Genomic DNA, 22,220 nt, shown 5'->3' on the forward strand with positions numbered 1-22,220 from the left:
CAGGGTGAAACAATTGTACATAAAAGGGCAGTCTTAGAAGGTGAACTGTTTATCCAGGGCAAGAAACAATGCAGAAGACTTGAGAAAATCTGAGCAGTTGAGCACAGGCTGTTATAAAGGTGCAGTAGAAGCTGGACTAAGTGTGGAAGAAGAGCCTTAATGTATAGTCAGTCTACACCAAAATCCTAGACAAGAGAGAGAACATGACTTTCAGAGTTTGCACATCAAGATAACCAGATGCCCAGACATCAACAAAAAATCACAAGTCATATTAATAAAGAGGAAGATATGGCTCAGTCAAGGGAACAAATTAAAACTTCAAGGGGACAAAGACTTCGAACAATTAAAGTTCAAACAAATCTCCTAAATCAATTTAAAGAGTTGAAGGAAAATATGGAAAGAAATAAACTACATAGAGTTAAAGGATATCAAGAAGACAGCAGTGTGGGGAATTAGAATTAGAAAATTTTATAAGAAATGACAAATTATGGGGATGAGAAACAAAATAACAGATTAAAAGTACACGGGGGCATACCACAACAGATTTTGAACAGGCATAAGAAAGAATGAGCAAACTAGAAGACAGGACAACCAAAATCATAGTTGGAAGAACAGATAGAGAAAAGAACAACAACAAAAAAATTAGGCAGAGTCTAAAGGACCTATATAACAGCAAGAAGTATACCAACATATGCATCATGGGAGCCCCAGAAAGAGAAGGGAAAGGGGGCTGAAAGAATAACTTGAGGAAATAATAGCCAAAGATTTCCCAGTTCTCACAACAGACATAAATATACATGTCAAGAAGTACAACGTACTTCAAACAGGATAAACCCTAACAGACCTACTTCAAAACACAATCAAATTGTCAGATAGAAAAGATGAAGAAAGGATTCTGAAAGCAGCAAGAGAAATGTGATTTGTCACCTACCAGGGAAACACAGTAAGACTAAGTGCTAATTTCTCATCAGAAACCATGGAAAAGAGAAAAATTGCCAGCCCCAAATTCTTTACCTGGCAAGACTGTCCTTCAAAAATGAGGGAGAGTTTAAGAATTCATCACCAAAAGACCTTGCCCTAGAAGAATCGCTAAAGGGATTCTTCAGGTTGAAAGGGAAAAGACAGAAGAGAATGGGTTGGGGCAGTGTAATTAAGTGAAGATCTTCAGGAAAGTTAACTAAATGTGTAACTGCAAAAAGTAATAGTATTGTATCCTCTCTATATAACTCTACTCTTTAATTCCCCTAAGAGTCAGAATACAATTGATTAAGAAAGCTTACATCAATTGAAAATGAAATCTTATTTCCTGAGAGGAGAAACAGGGATATGGGAGGAGACAATGTGCAAACTATTGAAGTTAAGCTGGTATCTTTTCAAACTAGAAAGTTATAGACTTAGGTCACCACAAAGAGAGTATCTGAAAAATATACAGAAATGGAAAGGAGAAAGGTATCAGTTACATCACAAAAGAGCAACTATGCAAAAGGTGGGCACAATAAAGGAAAAAGACAAAAAAGGTGTAAGACATAAAATTCAAGGGATAAAATGGCTGAAAAATTCCTGCCTTTTCAGTAACAACAATGAATCTTAATGGATTAAACACCCCTAGCAAAGACACAGACTGGCAGAATGGTAAAAAAGTAGAATCCAAGTATATGGTGTTTACAAGAGATTCACTTTAGATCCACAGACACAATTAGGTTGAAAGTGAAAGGATGGAGAGAGATAATTCATGCAAATAGTAACGGAAAGAGGTCTGGAGTAGCTATACTAAATATCAGACAAAAGAGAGTTTAGTCAAAAGCTATTATAAGAGACAAGTAAGGATACTATATATTAATAAAAGGGTTGGTCCACCAATAAGAAAAACTAACAATCATAAACATTATATAGCTAACCACAGTACCCCAGAGTACATGAGACAAACACTGGCAAAAATAAAGGGAGAAACAGACACCTGTACAATAATGGTAGGAAACTTCAAAATAGCACTCTCATCAATGGATGGGACATCTAAACAGATCAATAAAAAGAGAACTTAAGCAATGATACACTAGCCTGACATAACAGACATAACAGAAAACAAATGTAGTATACACATACAATGGGATATTATACAGCCACGAAAAGGAATAAAGTTCAGATAGTGTAATAACATGAATGGATCTTGAATATATGTTGAGTAAAATATGCCAGACACAAAAGGACAAATATTATGTGATCTCACTGACATGAAATAATTTGAATAGGAAAATTCATGGAGTCATAAATTATAATACAGTCTTACTGAGTGTCTTGTTGGGGATAGTTCATTAAGAAATAAAGTGTAATGGTTAGTTTCTGGTTGGGGTGATGGAAAAGTTTTGGTAATGGTAGCACAATATTGTGAATGTAATTAATACCATTGAATTAAATATCTGAATGTAGCTAGAGGGAAATTTTAGGGTAAATATATGTTAGAATAAAAAAACCTCAAAAACGCAGAGAAATGTATAATACAAACAGTGAATCCTAATGTAATCTGTGGACTAGGGTTAATAATACAATTATATTCTTTCATCAGCTGTAGCAAAGGTACTAACACCAATGCAAAGTATTAAGAGGGAAAACTTCATGTTTGAGGGCAGTGTATGACAACTCTATATTTTCTTTGTTATATTTTTGTAAACAACTTCTCTACTAAGAGAGGCAGGGGTGGGGTGGGTTTGGAATATTTCATGTTTAAGATACTTTAGGTTATTGGCCTTATAAAAATAATTGATTCTTGACCAAATAAACTGATATTTCAGTATTCTAAATAAAAGTTCACACATGTCTAGAATAGATTTTTTAATCCCCTCACCAGTTAAAATGATCTTTCAAATTTCTTAAATGCTAGTTTGCACCACAGTTCTAGTCATCTTTATTAAAGCATAAGTTAAAAAATTAAAATGCAAAACTGTGCATGTAATGTAAAATACACAGAGAAAATGATCATCTTTGACTTGTCATCACATTTATTTATTTTTCCTCTAAGTAAGGCTTTTTAGTAAATGGCTGGAAAAACTTAACTTACATCATTTGCCTTCTTTTTAATGAGGAAACAACTCTTCCCTACACATTTAGACATTCTAAAAGCTTATAAACCTAAGTGTTTTTGAGAAATGAAAATCAATCCAGTCAAAGAATTTGAAAAGCATGGTAAAATAAAAATCTATAAATAACCTGAATTATTAGAGAAATTCCCCAAATATATAACTTAGGTCCTTCTTGGGGTTAATAATTTTGTAAACCACAGGAGGACTCATTTCATAGGACCAAACAACAGAATCACAGCATGGACCACAAAAGGACGACCTAGTAAAGTTTTACTGTAGTTATGTTTCATGACCCATATTTGAATGTAATAGAAAACAATCATATTTCACTTAAATTATGTGTGGTCTTTCCTGAAGAAAAAAAAAACTAAGCAACAATATTTGCATAATCTTGCTCCAATATTAGGTAGGCCACTATGTTGGTACATACATATAGCAATTTTCATACCAAATTTTCCAAAGGAATTTCATTTAAATGGAACTGATAGAACAGCAAAAATTTTCAAAGACTTTGAAAACAACAGGGTGAACATTTTATTTTGCCAAGTGAAAACATTTAAACCAAACATAAACAAACTTATTACAATTATCTTTTTATGAAAGGACATTTGAATAAAAGACACAACTGAATAAATTTTAATTTTTGAGGCCAACTTTTGAAAATTAAAAAAAAAACCGTCTTTTTATTTCTTTTTAGATCAGTGGCAACTTTGTCATGTGCCCAAAAGAGTACCTCTGAAAACCTCTCTTTTCAGTCATTTCTAGGAATTTTGTTTACTCACAAAAGTTTTCCCAAGGAAGCTATAGGGAATAGGAAAGTAAATTAACTAACTTACGGGAAAGAGTTAATAGTAAAGGTATGTCCCAGTGTGGAGCAAGATACCAATGGTCATGATTATTATCAATGATACACAGTAGTTCAGAAAAGCATCACCATTCAAATGTGATTTTTTAAGTAAAGGGTACAAATAAGCTAAAGGAGGAAGAAGCAGATAAAACTTGTAGAAGGTTTAGCAACCTGTCCCTTTCTTTGGGGATTTACATAAGTACTACATAAACAGCAAGTTTCTGCAGTATAACACGTGTACTTACTTAGTAAGCTGCCCTTTATTTTTGTTGTTATCAACTCCATTATAAGTCACAGCTGCCAGTTTTCTGCTTCTGTAGTTCTCATAGTGTACATTATTAGTGACATCTTTCAAGTCCTGCATGTGTGTTCTGTAATAATAACATATCAAGGGTTTTCTCCTTTTAAAAATGGTTTGACGTAAATTCAAAACATCAAAACAAATTTTTTAGACTTAAAATGAGCAAAAGAGTATTCTTAAGGAAGATGGCATTTGTCTTCATTTCCACTGAAGACAGAGCAAGCGACAATGCACTAACTTTACACCAAAGAAAACTGAGGTTCCATGAAGTTCACAAAGGAGTTACTGAAGGATGACCTTTTGACAGGAAAGTATTTATTTTTAACAGTATATATTTAATTTTACTAGAGAAAGGAAAAGTAGACTAGCTACTAATGAAGCTCATAAACCCTAAAAGAAATTGCTTTACTTTTAGCAATATTAAACGTAACTAAGTTTTGTTTTTTAACTTTTTTATTGTATAGTAAATCATATATACAAAGCAAAGAAATAAAAAAGCAACAGTTTTCAAAGCACTCTTCAAAAAGTGGTTACACACCATAAGTACATGGAACCTTGAGTAGGACAAGAAATTTTGTTGGTTTGTCCAGAGTGATGCCCCGATAAATCCCAGAGTGATGTGAACAGTGAATAAAAAAGTATTGGCAAAGTACCCTTCGGGGAATGGTGAGAGAGGGGGAAAATTCAATTTCCCCAAGTTGAATTCTTGATATTCTCACAAGCAGTGTGGACAACCAAAGCTATTGGCTGAACCCCCAATCTTGAGGTTTGAGGTTTGTTACATGAAACTTAACCCTACAAACGATAGGTCAAGCCTACTTAAAATTAGGCCTAAGAGTCACCCCCAGGGAAACCTCTTTTGTTGCTCAGATGTGGCCTCTCTTTCCAGCCAACACAACAAGCAAACTCACCACCCTCCCCCTGTCTGCATGGGACATGACTCCCAGGGGTGTGGACCTTCCTGGCAACGTGGGACAGAAATCCTGGAATGAGCTGAGACTCAGCATCAGGGGATTGAGAAAACCTTCTTGACCAAAAGGGGGAAGAGTGAAATGAGACAAAATAAAGTGTCAATGGCTGAGAGATTCCAAACAGAGTCGAGAGACTATCCTGGAGATTATTCTTACGCATTAAATAGATATCACCTTGTTAGTTAAGATGTAGTAGAGAGGCTGGAGGGAACTGCCTGAAAATGTAGAGCTGTGTTCTACTAGCCATGTTTCTTGAAGATGATTGTATAATGATATAGCATTCACAATGTGACTATGTGATTGTGAAAACCTTGTGTCTGCTGCTCCTTTTATCTACCTTATCAACAGATGAGTAAAACATATGGAATAAAGATGAATAACAGGGGGAACAAATGTTAAAATAAATTTAGATTGAAATGCTGGTAATCGATGAGGGGGAGGGGTGGGGGTATGGTATGTATGAATTTTTTTCTGTTTTCTTTTTATTTCTTTTTCTGAATAGATGCAGATGTTCCAAGAAATGATCATGATGATGAATATGCAACTATGTGATGATATTACTGATTATATATGTAGAACGGAATGATCAAAAGTTAGGAATGTTTGCGTTTGGTGTTTTTTGGTATTTTTTAAAAAATTAAAAAATTAAAAAAAAAAAAGTGATTAACAGGATAGATCCCAGAGTCTGTCATGGGCTACCATACGATCTGCTCATATTTTTCCTCCTAGCTACTCCAGAATACAGGATTCTAGAGGGCTTACTGTTTCATCATCACAATTGACTTTTTTTCTATTTTTGTGAACAATAACATACATACAAAAAAGCTATAAATTTCCAAGCACAGCACCACAATTAGTTGTAGAACTATTTCAGACTTTGACATAGGTTACAATTTCACAGTTGTAGGTTTTTACTTCTAGCTGTGCTAAAATACTGGAGACTAAAAGAGAAATGATTCAGCATTCATATTCATTTGTTAAGTCCTATTTTCTATGTATAATTCCACCATCACCTTTGATATTTCCATACCTCTATTTGGGGTTGTTTGGGCTATGGCAATTCTAAATTTTTGATATTGGAAGGGTCTGTCACTAATATGGGGTAGGGAGATGGAACTATCTGATGGTTCTGGAGAGGCTGGGCGAGGTTTCAGGACTTATTTGGACCAGGGGCCCATCTGGACGTTGTAGGTTTCTGGCAAGTTACTAGTAAAATACCTGATTATTTTATTCAGGTAATATCTAAGGACACTTCAGATCACAGATCAGTTGGATTTAAACTGGGGAATTTTTATTTAGGGTAAATTTTTGTTTATTCAGATTGTCCAGCTAGTGTGATAACTTCTTTCTCATCTCTACTCAAATTTAGAAGGGAAAACAAGAAATTTAAATGTTTCTAAGCTTTTCATCTTGAAGGTATAATACTTTTCTTTTTAAAGACGTTTTAAGGCTCTAAATGTAAAAATTATAAATTAAAAATTGTAATAAAAAGGAAAAGTAAAACCACCTAGCAAAAGTGAACATTTATGATTTAGGAAAGAAAAACATAGAAGCAAATTGGTATAGCAAATTTAACAAATAAATGAATTGTTTCATTAAGTAAAATTACCCAACCAGCCTATACCACAAGCAGCTGAAGCCAATATTCTCACCCTAATCACTGATAAAAATGTTAAATAGGACCAATCCCAATCTCACAAGTAAGTATCATTCAATAACTGCATCCATCCTAATCCAAATTAAGACATCCATTTCCATGAATCCTTTCTTATCTGACCTACTCCATGATAATATCCCCTTTTCTCTGAATTCCTTTATCATGTTTTTTTTTTTTTTTTTTTTTTTTTTTAAAGGAAAGACAGAGAGAAGGAAGGAAGGATAGAAGGAAGGAAGGAAGGAAGAAAGGGAAACATCTTTTAAACATTTTCTTGTTTTATTGTATTTTTGTTTTCTCTTTGTTTTTGTTACATGGGCTGGGGCCGGGAATCGAACCGAGGTCCTCCGGCATAGCAGGCAAGCACTTTGCCCGCTGAGCCACCGCGGCCCGCCCTTTATCATGTTTTTTAAGTATCTATATCACATTACCCCATATACCATTAGAATTTTTCATTATATTCAGACATGCCTAAATGTCCTGATACTTTGCTGTACTAAACTTTTTTTAGGCATGGTCAGTTTGCTCTCTAATGTTTTTATACTAGTGAGTCTCACTTATCACCAGGCTATGCACCTTCATACATTCCAAGTCAAGCTTCTAGCTTGATAACTAGCCTTCCCTTCTACAGTGTTTTATGTATATAATTATTGACTAGGTATTTTAAAAATACGTAAGATATAGCTGTGAAATATTACTGTCAAGCACTGGGAAAATACCACAGGAGATTTAAAATTGAGAAAAATAATGAGAGGGAAGGCAATGGTAATTGTTTAATATTTATTAAACACTCCCTAAATATATAGTCATAAGAGATAGCATTATTAGTCCTCTTGAAGTCACACCTTCACAATGGTAGAGAAAGGGAAGAGTTTATAATAGAATCTGAAGTGTTATATTCTCAAAAACCTTATGTTAACCATCCTCTTGCTCTTCTCTTGCTATGTGAACCTGGCAACCCCAACCACTGAATCAATGCTACTGTCTATTCCTACCCAAAACACTCAGTTGTAAGTTCCTTTGAAAAAAAAAAACTACCATGACAATCTCTTTGATTTCAAAGTCACTATCATCTTTAGTATATTTCTTGAGGTGGCAGTTTGACTCACTTAAATTTTCCCTCTCATTTGTGAGAATGACCTTCCTATTATTCCATGATTTTTAATCATCATTCATATGTGTTACTACCTCTGTGTAGCTAAAGAGATCCCAATGTATTGGGAAAGTAAGTAGTAGCATAAAAATAAACAGCCCTCTAATAACACTGTGAACTAGTGATTGCATACTTTGGATGGTTTCTATGCTATGTGAACATATTTCAATGAAACTGCATTAAAAAAAAAAAGAATAGCCTTCAATGTATGACAGCTATCCAAAAGTGGAAGGTTGAAGGGAGTATATACAGTAAGGGCTTGAAGAAACAAGACGAGAGGGGAGAATGGGGGCGGGGGTGGGGGTAGGATATGAGGTGGGAAGAAGAAGGAATGTTTCTCAAGATGAAAACACTGCAGTTCCTTTTGGTCTCCTTTCTGTTTCTTACCCATTGACACTGCTAGTTATTTTTTACTTTTTCTATACGATCTCCTCCCATCTGCTGCTTTTCTAATTCAAGTCCTGGTCCTCTAATCAGGGTCTTGCTCTTTTAAACTTTCCTTCTCTTTCATACGGTATTTAAAATATAGCATAGGAGTAACTTTTTTCTTGCCTAGGAGAAAGACTGGTTTTGTGTGCTGTGGTCCCATATATGAAAATACCCCACCAACAGGCTATATACCTTCTTATGCTCAAAATCTATTCTGGGCTCAAAAATTTGCCATCCCTTCTACAGTTTTTCCAAAGATGTTCAGATTAAGCAACAGCAACAGCCTTTTCCTTTCCACCTTCCACACCTATTTCAGTATTCAACCTCAGCACAAAATATAATGATAAAGAGACAAATTTTCCTATGTACCCTTGGCCATAGCTTTATTTTGTATTTTTGCTGACTATTTTAAAACCCTGGAGAAAGAATACAAGTAGTTTCTATGCAGTGCTTCACCCAGTACTAGAATGAAGATACCAATTTAAATTAGCTAAATTTATAGAAGGAAAAAAGTAAATTTGTCCCACTCTAAATAAAATATATAAAATATGCTATTTTCATTATTACTCACACTTACCGTATCAACATATTTCTTAGAATTGTAAAATCACAATGTTCGCCATTTTCAACTGTAAGAAAAACATAAGACCAATCAAATTATATCCACTAAATCCTGCCTGCAAAAGAAATTTCACAGGAAATTAGACATAACAATGAGAGAATATACAAAAATGTCTTAAATATCTTAATTTTTCATTAAGGTTTAATACTATAACATAGTACTCAATTTAAAGCATGACAGACAAGTGTACTATAACATTACTTAACTGTATTCTAATCCTCAGTAACTTGAACAATCCTAAACAATGTAACACTATTAAAAGACCAACAAATAGGTAAACAATCATGAGTCAATCTCAGTTCTAAGTAATATAAATACAGAAGGTTAAATATTAGTTTAAGCCAACATAATAAAAACAAGTTTTATTGCCAAGAGGACTTCTGAGGTTTAATGTTTTAACTAAGATAGACTAATTGGCGTTTAAAACTCCTTACAAGGGGTGCACAGGTAAGTTCAGTGGTAGAATTCTTGCCTGCTATGCAGGAGACCTGGGTTCAATTTGTGATCCATGCACTCGATAAATAAATAAGTAAATAAATAAACAAACAAATAAATAAATAAATCTCCTTACAAAACTAGTAAAGAGGATCTCTTAATAATGAAATGTTTTTACTCTAAAGATGTGAGCTTTTAAAACTTCTTCTCAGTCATTGTTAAGAATTAGATGAGATGATAAGCCTTCTCTCCAAAATTATTTTCAATTTTAGAAGGTTCACTGGATCTCCTGGAAGTAATCCGTGAGCCCCAGGTAAAAAAAAAAAAAAACCTGCATTATAAGTATGTTCTCTGGCAAGAAAACCAGAATATACTTAATGATTGGGCAGGAAAGGGATAATGGCAACTGACTCTTAAAATAGTCCAACTAGGATTTAACACATATTTTTTACATAAGGTCTGAAAAACAGGAGTGTACTTAAGAAGAAAATGAGACTAAATGAAAATGAAATCAGAAATATCTTTGAAACTCTAAATTATATCAATGCAGCATACATGTGCCACTTAATATAAACACAAATTTTTTACCAAAATTGTGAGAACTTACACAAAGTCACTCATTGAAGAAAATCTTACCTTCAGCAACACCCCAAGGATACTGCCTTCCTCTGACCCTTTTGCCATTAACTTCAATGATAGTATTACTGCCCACCACAGCAAGAGGTAAACGGTCCTGTAAAACAAAGAATTCTTATTCAGATATATCTGTGAAGTCCCCACAAATTAAAAAAAAAAATGAAGTTACATTACTTAGCACATTAGAAAAAGAAATTACCTAGACAGTTTTGAGTTGATAATAAGGCACCATTTTGTAAACTGCTGTTATATCATACCACGAAGGTAAACAATAAACCAAATTGTATCTTCCCTGAAAATTCAAGAAGACTAAGACATATACTGATCAAATTATTTGACGAGTTACTCCAAAAGGAAGTTGTCCCACATAGGTAAAATAAAAAGGGTAAAAAAAAAAATTAGCATTTAGAGAGAAAAGATTAAGCTTGTGACTAGCTTACCAGCTGATTGGTGAACCAGCCTTTAAGGAAATACTACATTTGCCAGGCTCTAACGTTGGAACTTCAGGTGCATGGCCTTCTGAAATTCTTGTGGTATCCAGAAATATGTTAAGTGGTAGCAATTTTATAAAACCTCAGAAATTCTTCATTAGTTAGGAATAAGTATTCCATTACTCCAATATAATGAGATCATGTCCTTATAATGTCATCAGTACATTTTTAAACCTAGGGTATTTAGGAAGTCAGTACAGATTATATAGATTCTTGGTTGATTTTTTAAAAAGGACGAGGTAAAACAGGTCCCTATCTGCCACAAGCCTTGGAGGAGATATCATGTCTGATTCCTAAAACAAACAGTAAACCTTACCGTCCTCAAGAACCCTTCTCTTCTAAACTCCTATTTTAACAATGGAGAAAACACAGTACAAACCATCTGGAGGTAGAAATTTTGTTATTCACCTCTGTATTCTATACAATGCCTTATTACCTATAATAGTCACAAAGTTAATCTGATAAAATTGAATCGCATACTAAGTAATCTCCGTATTAATTTTGTAAACCAGTTACTTAAAACACTGAATATGAAAACTCCTGTGAAATACTGAATATGAAAACTCTTGTGAATATGAATATTATTTTTAAGGCCCCCAAACATTTTAGTAAACATATGGCAATGAACTTACCTTTATCTTTTTAACAAGCTTATTTTCTTCTTCATCATCTGTTTCTGGAAATTCATATATTTTAATTTTATGCTCTTGGATTTCTTTCATTATCTAAAATGGAAGAAAAAGCAAAAGAACAACATAAATTAGCCTTATTTTTACTGTACTCTCCTTGAATTCCTGCTATGAGTCCTCAGCTATAGGTCCTTTATTGTATTTAAGTGATGCAAAACTGTAACCTAAAATCAAATTCCAATGCTGTTGCTGCTTTAAACCAGAAAGCTGATAAAAATACCATTACCAAAATCCAGTTATTTTGGAAGTGTTAAAGTCATAAGGTTACAGTATCAAAAAGAATTTTAAATAAAATGTAAGACTATAGAAAAGAATTGGCTCCAGGAGACAAATCTGCACACAGATGAGAAAGTAATCTTGCATGTTCATGTGTAATCATACAAATAAGGGAGCCAACAATTTTAAGATTTTAGTACAGGGATAAAACATGCCCTGGAAATTAAGAAGCTAAATATTAATAAGGATAATTCAGAAAATAAAAGAAAGCAATTTTTAACATCAGAGATAATCTAGTTCAAATCGAATTATTTCATCCCAAATCATTCTAAATTCTAAACAGAATAGATAATCAGATAATTTAAATACCTCTCCTATACAACTTCACACAAAAAAGTAATGGCTAACATATCTAGAACTAACTCCCTACCTATGCTGGCATTCTGACTCTCAAAGCAGGATTCTCAGCACTAAAGGATTCCCCCAAAAATGTGTTACATGATTACTGTGCTACTCTATGGTAAACAGAGTTAAAATTACCACTGGGAAAAATGTGGCCACAGATCTTTGGCAATTAGGGGATGCTATATATTCAATCTACATAGAAAAAAACACGAGAACAAGTGATGAGGAGTCAAAAACATGAAGAGAGGAGGAAAACAGCAATAGTCAGCTCTAAGAGTAGTGGTTTTTAGTTGGAGATTGTATAGAAAATGACCTGAGTGAGCCATCTTCAAAATAACAAATGTCAAAGCCCATCTTAATCTACATAACCAATTGGGAAGGGTAGGATTCAATAATTTATTCTGAAAAGCTTTCTAGCTGATTTTGAAAGGCACCGTGGTTAGAAACTATTATCACAGGAATACTTAACAGAAAGTTGTACAATTATTAGAACATGAGCAATTTGAAAAGTAGAGATCACTGCTTATTCATCTTTTTTATCTCTAAATTCTGGTAAAATTTCAGGTACACAGAAGCAACTGAGTAAATATTTGTTGAAAGGAAAAGTTATTATTCAAAACAACTTGGTTTATGTTAATAGTTCATCAGTGGAAATAAACTGAAATAGATAAGAGTGAGTAGGCTTTGGTTCGAAGATATATGGAAGTGCTTGGCACAATAAATGCTCAATAAATGTTAGCTCTCTTCTATCATGTAAATAATTGTAACATTATTTTTGAAAATAAATCAAGATGGGTATCAGATGTTATGATGATTAGAATTTGAAGATTATAAACAGCACATTACAAAATAAAAATGGGAATGAATAAATGGAGAAACATGTACATCTTCTGGAAATATAGTAAAAACGTACCAGAACAGTCTCAAATTTACACAGATTTAACAATCTCAAAACAATTTTCAACATATATTTGTTTTTGTGACAGCTTTCAAGGCATTCTAAAATTCATACTGAAAAAGTAGAAAAAAAAGTATTTTGTTACCAAGGAGACTAAAGAGACCATAAGAAATAATTCTAAGATCTATTTGTAATATTTTATTAAGTAGCTGTGGTTTGAAAGACTTAACTTTGGCCTAAAATAAATAATAAACTACTGAAATGGTAGAGGGGTTTTAGAAATTGAACCTATATTTTATAAAATTAATATATATCAAAGCAATTGCGACAAAATGAGCAAATGAGTCATTATTTCAATTAATTCTACTAAGATAACTGGCTATTCGTTTAGGAAAAAAAGCTTAACCTATATTTCGCCCATATATTGCAGATAACTACTAAATGGATTAAATGCTTAAAATCCCAAAACATTAAAAAAAGAAGTAAACTCCTGTTATGGAAATACAGTAATATAATTGGTGAGGAAATAGAGAAAATAAATAACAATTGTTATGAACTATAAGTTCATTTGCGTTCATATTATAACATTTATATGATGAAAACAAAATTAGGACAGAAGACAAAAACAAAACAAAACTTCTGAAAATGAGAGGGAACTGAATACCCAGAAAAAAAAAGGAACAGAAATACAGGAAAGCAAGACCAACTACTACTGTCCAAAAAGAGAAATCATTTGAACAGGACCTTTTTAAATTGTTCAACTTATCTTTGAAAATAAAAATGAAATTTAAATGATGATACTGTGAGTCAGTCATTGTATACTTTGGATGGTTATATGGTATGTGAATATATTTCAATAAAATTGCATTTAAAACCAACCAACCCACCCGTATTTTTAAAAAATGCAAAAACAAAGCAAAGCATAACTAAACAAAACCAAAATCCAAACAAAAAGAAAGTTAAACTATTAGCTACACCTTTCTTCCAAAAAAGTTGAAAAAAGAAAATGGTAAGGCTATAGTGAAATAGATATAACTATTATGAAAGGAAAGGAACTGTTATAGTGGGAAAGCACCACAGCAAAATGGGGGGAAAAAGTTATAAAAATAATCATGCACTTTGAAATAATAAAATCCTACTTCTATGAATTCATACTAAGAATATGATTCTAAATGCATGGGGGTGGTGGTAGTGGGCTATACAGAAATATCTAACGTAGCTTTATTTATATTTTTAAAAAACTGCCAAAGGATAAAGATCCTAATCTAGTGGACAAGAGCACTGAGGAAAGAAGTAAGGCAGAAGAGGAGAATTATTTTCAAAGAAAATAATCTTTCTGTCCTAAGTTAACTTTCATAGTAGTTACTGAAAGGCTAAAGAATCAGAAAACATTTAAATTTAATAAAGAGTAAAACTGATCTAAACCCTCATGTTTTTTATTTTCCAATTCCACAATTTTAGGATCTTACTTCTAGCTGCTCTAAGATACTGGAGACTAAAGGGAATATCAATATAGTGATTCAATAATCATACTCATTTGTTAAATCCTACCTTCTCTGTATAACTCCACCATTATCTCTGATCTTTCTTCTACTCTTTAGGGGATTTGGGTTATGCCCATTCTAACTTTTTCATGTTGAAAGGGGCTGTCGATAATATGGGATGGGGGGATGGGGCTGGTTGATGTTCTGGAGAAGCTGGCCTCTCTGCATTTCAGGACTTACCTGTCCATGGACCCATCTGGAGGTTGTAGGTTTCTGGAAAACTACCCTAGTGCATGGAACATTTGTAAAATCTTAACACCCGAGGTGTTCTTTAGGATTGGCAGGAATGGTTTTGGTTGGGATATGATAAGCTATGGTAGGTATCAATTTTAACTAAAGTTTGCATTAGAGTGACCTCCAGAGTAGCCTCTCAACTATTTGAATTCTCTCAGCCACTGATACCTTATTTATTAAACTTCTTTTCCCCCGTGGTCAGGACAGCATTGTTGATCCCACAGTGTTAGGGCCAGGCTCATCCTTGGGAATCATCTCTCACATCACCAGGGAGACTTTCATCCCTGGATGTCATGTCCCACGTAGTGGGGAGAGCAATGATTTCACATGCTGAGTTGGGCTTAGAGAGAGAGAGAGGCCACATCTGAGCAACAAAAGAGGTCCTCCAGAAGTAACTCTTAGGCATACCTATAGATAAACTAAGCTTCTTCATTTAGTTTATACACAAGCTTCATAAGAACAAGATCAAGGGCTTGGCTATTGATTTAGCTGTCCCTAATGTTTGACACAGTATCAGGGGTTTCCCCGGTGGTAAAGTTTATTTTTCTTTGAAGTAATGAAAAATGTCTAGAATTGAGAGAGATGATAACTGTACAACTAAGTGAGGATACTGTGAGACATGGATTGTTTATCTGGGGCATTATCCATGATGCCCAATGGATAGAGTTGACTGAAGGGTACAATAACTAAGAAGCAGAAAGGCAAACTGTGGTGTACACTGATGGAATATTGTGTGGCTACAGAAAGGAATGAAGTTGTGAGGCAGGCAATGAGGTGAATGAACCTTGAGGACATTATGTTGTGCAAAAATAAGCCAGAAACAAAAGGACAAATATGGTATAGTATCTTAGAGAATGCATAAGAAAATTGGGGCCTATTTCTGAGCTTTAAGTATTATTTCTAGATTCCGAGATTTGCTATGTGTACCAATTTGGTATTTCCCTGGAATTTCGGGTACCCGTGTGACACTTAAGACTCTGAGTTGGAGTTTTACAGCTCTGAAAGTCAGTATGGCTACATCCAATTGTTAAAGAAATTGAAAGAGACCAGGTTTCAATTAGAGATAAAAACGAGGCAGATCTGGTTGGAAACAAGGTCAGTCAGAATATAGGGCAAAAGATGACAGTGTCTGTAATTTAGAATTTCACCTAGTGTATAAGAACTTTATTTTGTCCAAAACCTAAATTTCCTGTAGCACACAACTAACTCAACCTGTCTAGGTAGTTCTTTTAAAAAACCCAAACACATGGAACCCAGAATGGGAATGAGGGCTTGTAATTCTGTATAGCTTAATGTAATACCTGGATACATCCCAGAGTACGCTGAACAGATAACTGAAAAATATTGGCAAAATTCCTTGAGTGAGTAGAGAAAAAATATGGAACTATTAAACTTCCCCAACTGGGAAACCCCTGATAATCTTTCAAACATTAGGGACTCCCAAGTTCATAGGCCAAGCCTTTGATCTTGAGGCTTGCGCTAATGAAATTTATTTCTGTAGTGGAGATGCTAAGCTTACCTATAGTTATGTCTAAGAGTTACTTCCAGAAAACCTCTTTTGTTGCTTAGATGTGGCTTCTCTCTCTCTAAGTCCAACTCTGCAAGGAAAATCATTACCCTCCAGGCATGAAAGTCTCCCTGGCAATGTGGGACATGACTCCCAGTCTGACTGTAGCACTATGGGATCAACAACACTTTCCTGACCACAAGAGGGAAAAGAAATGTAACAAATTAAGGTATCAGTGGTTATGACAGTTCAAAATAGAATGAAGAGGTTATTCTGGAGGCTACTGTTATGCAAGTTTCAGTTAGATACTGTTAATTGCCACAGTTTACCAAACCTCAACCAACATAATTCCTGTTAACCCTCAAGAACATCTAGAGGTGCTAGCCTTTCCAAGAATATCAACTAGTTCCATCCCCCTTTCCTATATTGCCAACAGTCCTTTTCAACATAAAAAAGTTAAAATGGGCATAGCCCAAATATCCCTAAAGATTGGGAGAAGGATCAAAGGAGAAGCAGAAGTTATAAAAGAGAAGATTTAACAAATGCGTATGACTGCTGAATAATTATACTGATATTTTCTAGTCTCCAGTATCTTGGAGAAGTTACATGGAAAAACCTGAAACTGTAGAACTGTAACCCGTATGAAACTTTGAAATCTGTTCTGCAATTACTTGTTAAAATGCATTTGGAAACTTATTGCTTTTTTTTTGTTCTATATTTATATCTCACAATAAAAAACGTTTAAAAGAAAACTGCCACGGGATAAAGTTCCTATGCTAGCGAACCTATGCTTGAGGAGGAAACTAAGGCAGAAGATTATTTTTAAAAGTTACTTTTAATACAGCACAAACAGTAAAATAGTAAAGCAGCAAGAAAAATGGATTGCAGTACATTAAAACTGAAAATATTAAAAAATGCAAATTATGTGAATGGTACAAGAGTTAAAACTCATTATGCTCACCTGTTTTTTAAACTGTTGGCACTCCTCTGGTGTGAGAGTGTCTGCTTTGGCAATAAGTGGGATGATATTCACTTTTTCATGTAAGCGCTTCATAAACTCAATATCCAATGGTTTAAGTCTGAAATACAAAATATTTAATATGACTGAATTGATCATTTGGGGGGAGTATGCTCAATGCTAAATTAAATACAGTGGAACTACTTTACTTAGCAGAAACACTCGTTCTGAATATGTATTGGGTGAACAACAGTTAGGTAGGACAGGACATCAAGAAGCATTGGAGTGGCTAAAAGGGCTCTGACTCCTGCTCTTGAACATCCTGGACCATTAGTTTTGGTCCTACAGAGGAAACGGAAAAACCAGAAAGGATCCTAATAAAATTTCCTAGAATAGCCTATATATTTATTACTCAGATTTTGTGAATATTTTGCTTTGTTTTTAATGAAAAATAGTAACCCGCTTTCAACTTTCCTGGCAGTTCTATCAACTATCATTCTCAGAGAAGACGATCAAAAGAGAATCTTCATCCCTTTTACCCATTACAATCTAGCTGCTGCCTCCACTATACTTTCGAAAGAGTTACCAAATATCTCCTTGCTGCTAATATATTAGCAGGAGCTAACTCATAAATACCATGGTGGTTACCATTACTTTCTAGTTTGTCCATTACACAGCATCTGACATTATTCTTTCACAGCTTTTCCCTTTTAGGGTACTTTTCAGGATCCTCTTTCATATGTTAGCCCTATATTCCTCAGAATTCTCTTTTGGGCCCTTTTTCTCTTATTATACATTTTGTATAGCATGATCCACTATCAAGACTTGATTTATCCACTGTGGACCAATGACTCCCAAATTTTCATACTCACTTCAGATTTTGCTCTTGAATTCCAGGTTTGGTAGAGTTTTCACTCTTGAATCAATCTACCTAGTCGATATGCCACTGGGATATCTCATGGACATTTCAAAATCTTTTGACCCAAAGATCATCTAAAAGCCCAAATTTTCCCTTCCCTCTTATGCTTAATGAACAGGAATGCAATCTATCCCATTACTCTGGCCAAAAACCTAGGATTCTTCTTCCTATAATTCTCACTTCCAAAAATTCACCAAGACCTGCTGGACAAATAAATATATTTATGTATTTATTGCCATTATATCAACTTAGTTCAGGTCACCGAGGCCTTTTTAAAAGAAACTAAAAGAGTCTACCTGGATTCACTCTAAGCCATCCACACTGCAGCCAAAGCAATCTTTTGAAAATCCAAATCTGATTTATTCCTTCACTGAAAACCTAACTGAAGGCCAAATTCCTTAGCTAGTGCAGCCAAAGACTGCTAAAATCTGCCCTCCAGTTGGCCTTATCTCTGATTCCTGGCTTATCCTTTGCCACTTCCTATTTCCTGTGTTCCAGCCTTTATGCACTTCTCATAATTCCTTGAAAGCACCGTACTGTGACCTCTGCCCACAAGCTGCTACTTCAGCCTAGTATACCTCCATTCCCATTCCCCTCCTACTTGGCCTGCCTAAATTCTATTCATCCTTAAGGATTTTGTTTACAATCCCCATCTCCTCTGGGAGTCTTTCTCTAACCTAAGATTAGGCATCTTTCTACATGTTCAGAGCACTTAAAGGGCGTTAACAGTAACTGCCTACTTACGTATTTATTTTTCCCTTCTTATAAGACCATCCTGTAGGTTAAGAGCTTTATCTTACTCATCTGTATACCCAACACCAAGCACAGTATCTAACAGTTGAGAAGGCAACCAAATATTTGTTGACAAGAGGAAGCAGCTGTGTTTTTCCTTATGTTCTTTAGCAACTCTAAATACAAACCAAAGAAATTCTTCACATCTAAAATAATTGATGGATTAAAAACTAATGTCCAACAAGAATAAATGAAGATAAAGGAAGTATTTTGTATAGAAATAGCATTCTAAAGTGACATCCCTTTCTTATATTCTAAAAAACTGTGAGAAAAATGGGATAAAAGTCTAAATTGTATTGTAATTTGTTTCAGATTTTATTGATCAATATTTTAAAATAATGAGAAAGTCCTTGTTGGGGGTTCTCTTAGAATAAAAAAGTTTTATATATAAAAGTGTGCTTCTTTTCATCAATCATTACATACAACATAATATACAGAAGCCATGGATAGATTATTCTATCCATCTTAGATTTCTAAATTTTTATGGTTCCTTTGCCAGATTATACTTACGCTTAAAATTAAAATTACCTACATGTTGTTAAGCTATTATAGTAGGCTTATACAAAAGTATAAGCCTGCTTACACTAATGATAGAAAAGCAAAGAGTTCAGTTCATCTACAATTTCAATAAATCTTAAGAACATTTAATATAAAATATTAAAGCCAAAATACAAGGTTTTACTTACAAAAAAAACCCACTTGCTGAATATTTATTATAATAACCCAACTGCTAAAGAGAACGACATTTAAAAATAATAATGACAAAGAAATCCAGGAAGTTAACTTCTTAAATATAAAATAATAGGGCATTTAAGTCAGTAAAAAAATTAAATGTAGGGCAAAAGTAAAACTTTTTTAAAACCCTAATAAAATCCTTTTGCCTTTTAAAATTAGTATACACATTTTAGGAGCTTCCAGATGTCAACAGAACACAGTTAATTCACATGCAGATTACATTCTGGCTGAAATTTTTCTTTCGTCCATTTAGTTTTATACCAGTTTATCATACATTTAGTTTTTAAACAATGGGAAGTCCTTTATAGAATTTCTACAAGGAAATCCACATTAGAGGAAATAGTAACCTCTCAAAATCTATGGCAAAATAGACTACAGAGTAAATGACAAATACATATACACACATATATATGTGTGTGTGTGTGTATATATATATGTATGTATTTCTAATGGGAAAAAAATTCTGTACAAATTCAGTGAATGACAATTTCTTTTTTTGAGTTGTAATAAATATTTAAATGGTAAAAGCTCCATCTGAAAATTCAAGTTTTGTGCTACTTTGGAGCTGTTATATATTCCACAAAAAGCCATCTTCATTTAATCCATCCCCGTGGGGGCATACTTATTGTGAGTGGGACCTTTTGGTTCAATTCAGATGTGACCCAGCTCATACAAGGTGGGTCTTAATCTCTTTACTGGGGCTGGGGGTGGGGGTGTATAAGTGGTAAAGATGGGGAATAAAAGCCTTGATTCATCTATTAGAATGCCTGAAATTTCACTCTGTGGTGAGCTGGAGATTTGGAACTACATTAAATTCAGAATCATATTCTTACACTTAATCCATAGTAGCACTTACCAATATGTAAAATTCTGTTCCATTTCTAAAAATAGTAAATCTGGGAAGCTGTTCAAAAGCACATTTTTAAGCACAGGAAATAAAACATCAAACTCCCATCCCTTGCGGCAAACAAGAAATGGCCGAAAGCCAATATATATATAATATGAATCATAATGAAAATTTTTCTAAAAAAACAAAAGCAAACTTATTTTTCACGTAATTTTCCTTCAAGGGGATGGGAGGAATGTTGTTTTATGAGAATTATTAAAACTTGGAGAGAGTCCAAAAGATCTAAAATAACAAAATTGATTATTAACTAATTTCTTTTGAATCCACTGCACATTAAAGACTTCGTTCTTTTCTGGCTTCCAGGAAAAACATCCAGTAAGTTAAACTAGAATAAAAATATACATATATTTTCAGGGAAAAGCTCCACAAGTATTCATAAAAGGCTATACAGTGTCTTGTATTTCTGTAGTAATTTTATTAAGATATAATTCACATACCATGCCACAGACCCATTTAAAATGTACAATTCAGTGGTTTTTAGTATATTCACAGATATGTACAATCTTCACCACAGCCAATATACGAGCATTTTCATCACTTCAAGAAGAAACCCTGTACATACTCTTGTAGCCATCACTCTCCTCTCCATCAATGTATTTTAAGTCTCTATAGATTTCCCTGCTCTGGACATTTTAGATGAATGGAATCATATAGTATGTCGTTTTTGTGACTGGTTTCTTTCACTTAGCATACTGTTACAGTTCATTCATGAAGCAGCATATACCAATACTTCAATCCTTTTTATGGCAGGTATATCCACTGTACGAATATACGACATCTTGTCTATTGATTAAACACTAACAACACTGACATTGCTTCTACCTTTTGCCTATAATAAATAATGCTTCTATAAACATTTTTGTAAAAGGTTTTGTTTGGACATACGTTTTCATGTCTCTTGGATATACACATAGAAGAACTGCTGGGTCATATAGTAATTCCTGTTTAATTATTTGAGGAAATGCAAGATTGTTTTCCAAAGTGGCTGGACCATTTTACAATCCCACCAGCAGTGTATGATGATTCCAGTTTTTCCATATGCTTGTCAACACTTGATATTTTCTGACTTTTTTATTCTAGCCATCCTTGTGGCTAGAAAATCACTCTGAATTTTATATACATTTCCTTGAGGGCTAATGAGGTTAAAGCACCTTTTCATGTGCTTATTGGAGAAATGTCTATTTATATCCTTTGCCATTTTAAACACAGACAGTTTTACTTCTTTTCTACTCTGGATGCCTAGCTAAAACATTCAATATAATGTTGAATAGATGGTAAGAGCAAACTCCTTTAGTTTGTTCCTGATCTTAGGGCAAAACATCCAGTCTTCTACCATTAAGTATGAGGTTAAGTGTGGGTTTTTCCTAAATGCTGTTTATCAGCTGAAGGAGTTTCCTCTATTTCTAATTCATTAAAACTCATCATCAAAGGATGTGGGATTCTGTCACATTTTTTTCTGCATCTATTGTGATGATCATGTGCTATCTGATTTTTCATTCTTATGATTTGATGTATTATGTTAACTGATTTTCATATGTTAAATCAACCTTGCATCCCTAAAAATCTCACCTGCTCATGGTGTGTAATTCTTTTTATATGTTACTAGATTCAATTTGCTAGTATTTTTTTGAAGAATTTTGTGTCCATATTCATAACAAATATTAGTCTGTAGATTTTTTATCCCTGGTGAACACTTTGGTTTTGGTAAAAGTGTAATATTGGCCTCACAGAATAAGGTGCCTTTCTATTTTTTATTTTTTTGGAAATGTGTGTGAATACATATTAATTCTTAATTGAATG

The 22,220-nt window shown here is 33.9% G+C and overlaps 1 protein-coding gene across 4 annotated transcripts in view; it reads right to left on the reverse strand.

The window, feature by feature from the left end:
- Window positions 1–22,220, reverse strand: part of SEPTIN7 (septin 7) — a 121,716-nt gene that overhangs the window by 7,438 nt on the left and 92,058 nt on the right. For all 4 annotated transcript variants that reach the window (XM_077119926.1, XM_077119918.1, XM_077119910.1 and 1 more), the window contains 5 exons: window positions 17,071–17,188; window positions 11,249–11,341; window positions 10,126–10,222; window positions 9,010–9,061; window positions 4,170–4,295 (listed from right to left, as the gene is read on the reverse strand). In XM_077119926.1, coding sequence (XP_076976041.1) covers window positions 4,170–4,295; window positions 9,010–9,061; window positions 10,126–10,222; window positions 11,249–11,341; window positions 17,071–17,188 — 486 coding nt within the window. The remainder of the gene's footprint in view (window positions 1–4,169; window positions 4,296–9,009; window positions 9,062–10,125; window positions 10,223–11,248; window positions 11,342–17,070; window positions 17,189–22,220) is intronic.

Source organism: Tamandua tetradactyla, chromosome 1 (genome assembly GCF_023851605.1).
Source record: "Tamandua tetradactyla isolate mTamTet1 chromosome 1, mTamTet1.pri, whole genome shotgun sequence".
NCBI classification, from domain to species: Eukaryota; Metazoa; Chordata; class Mammalia; order Pilosa; family Myrmecophagidae; genus Tamandua; species Tamandua tetradactyla.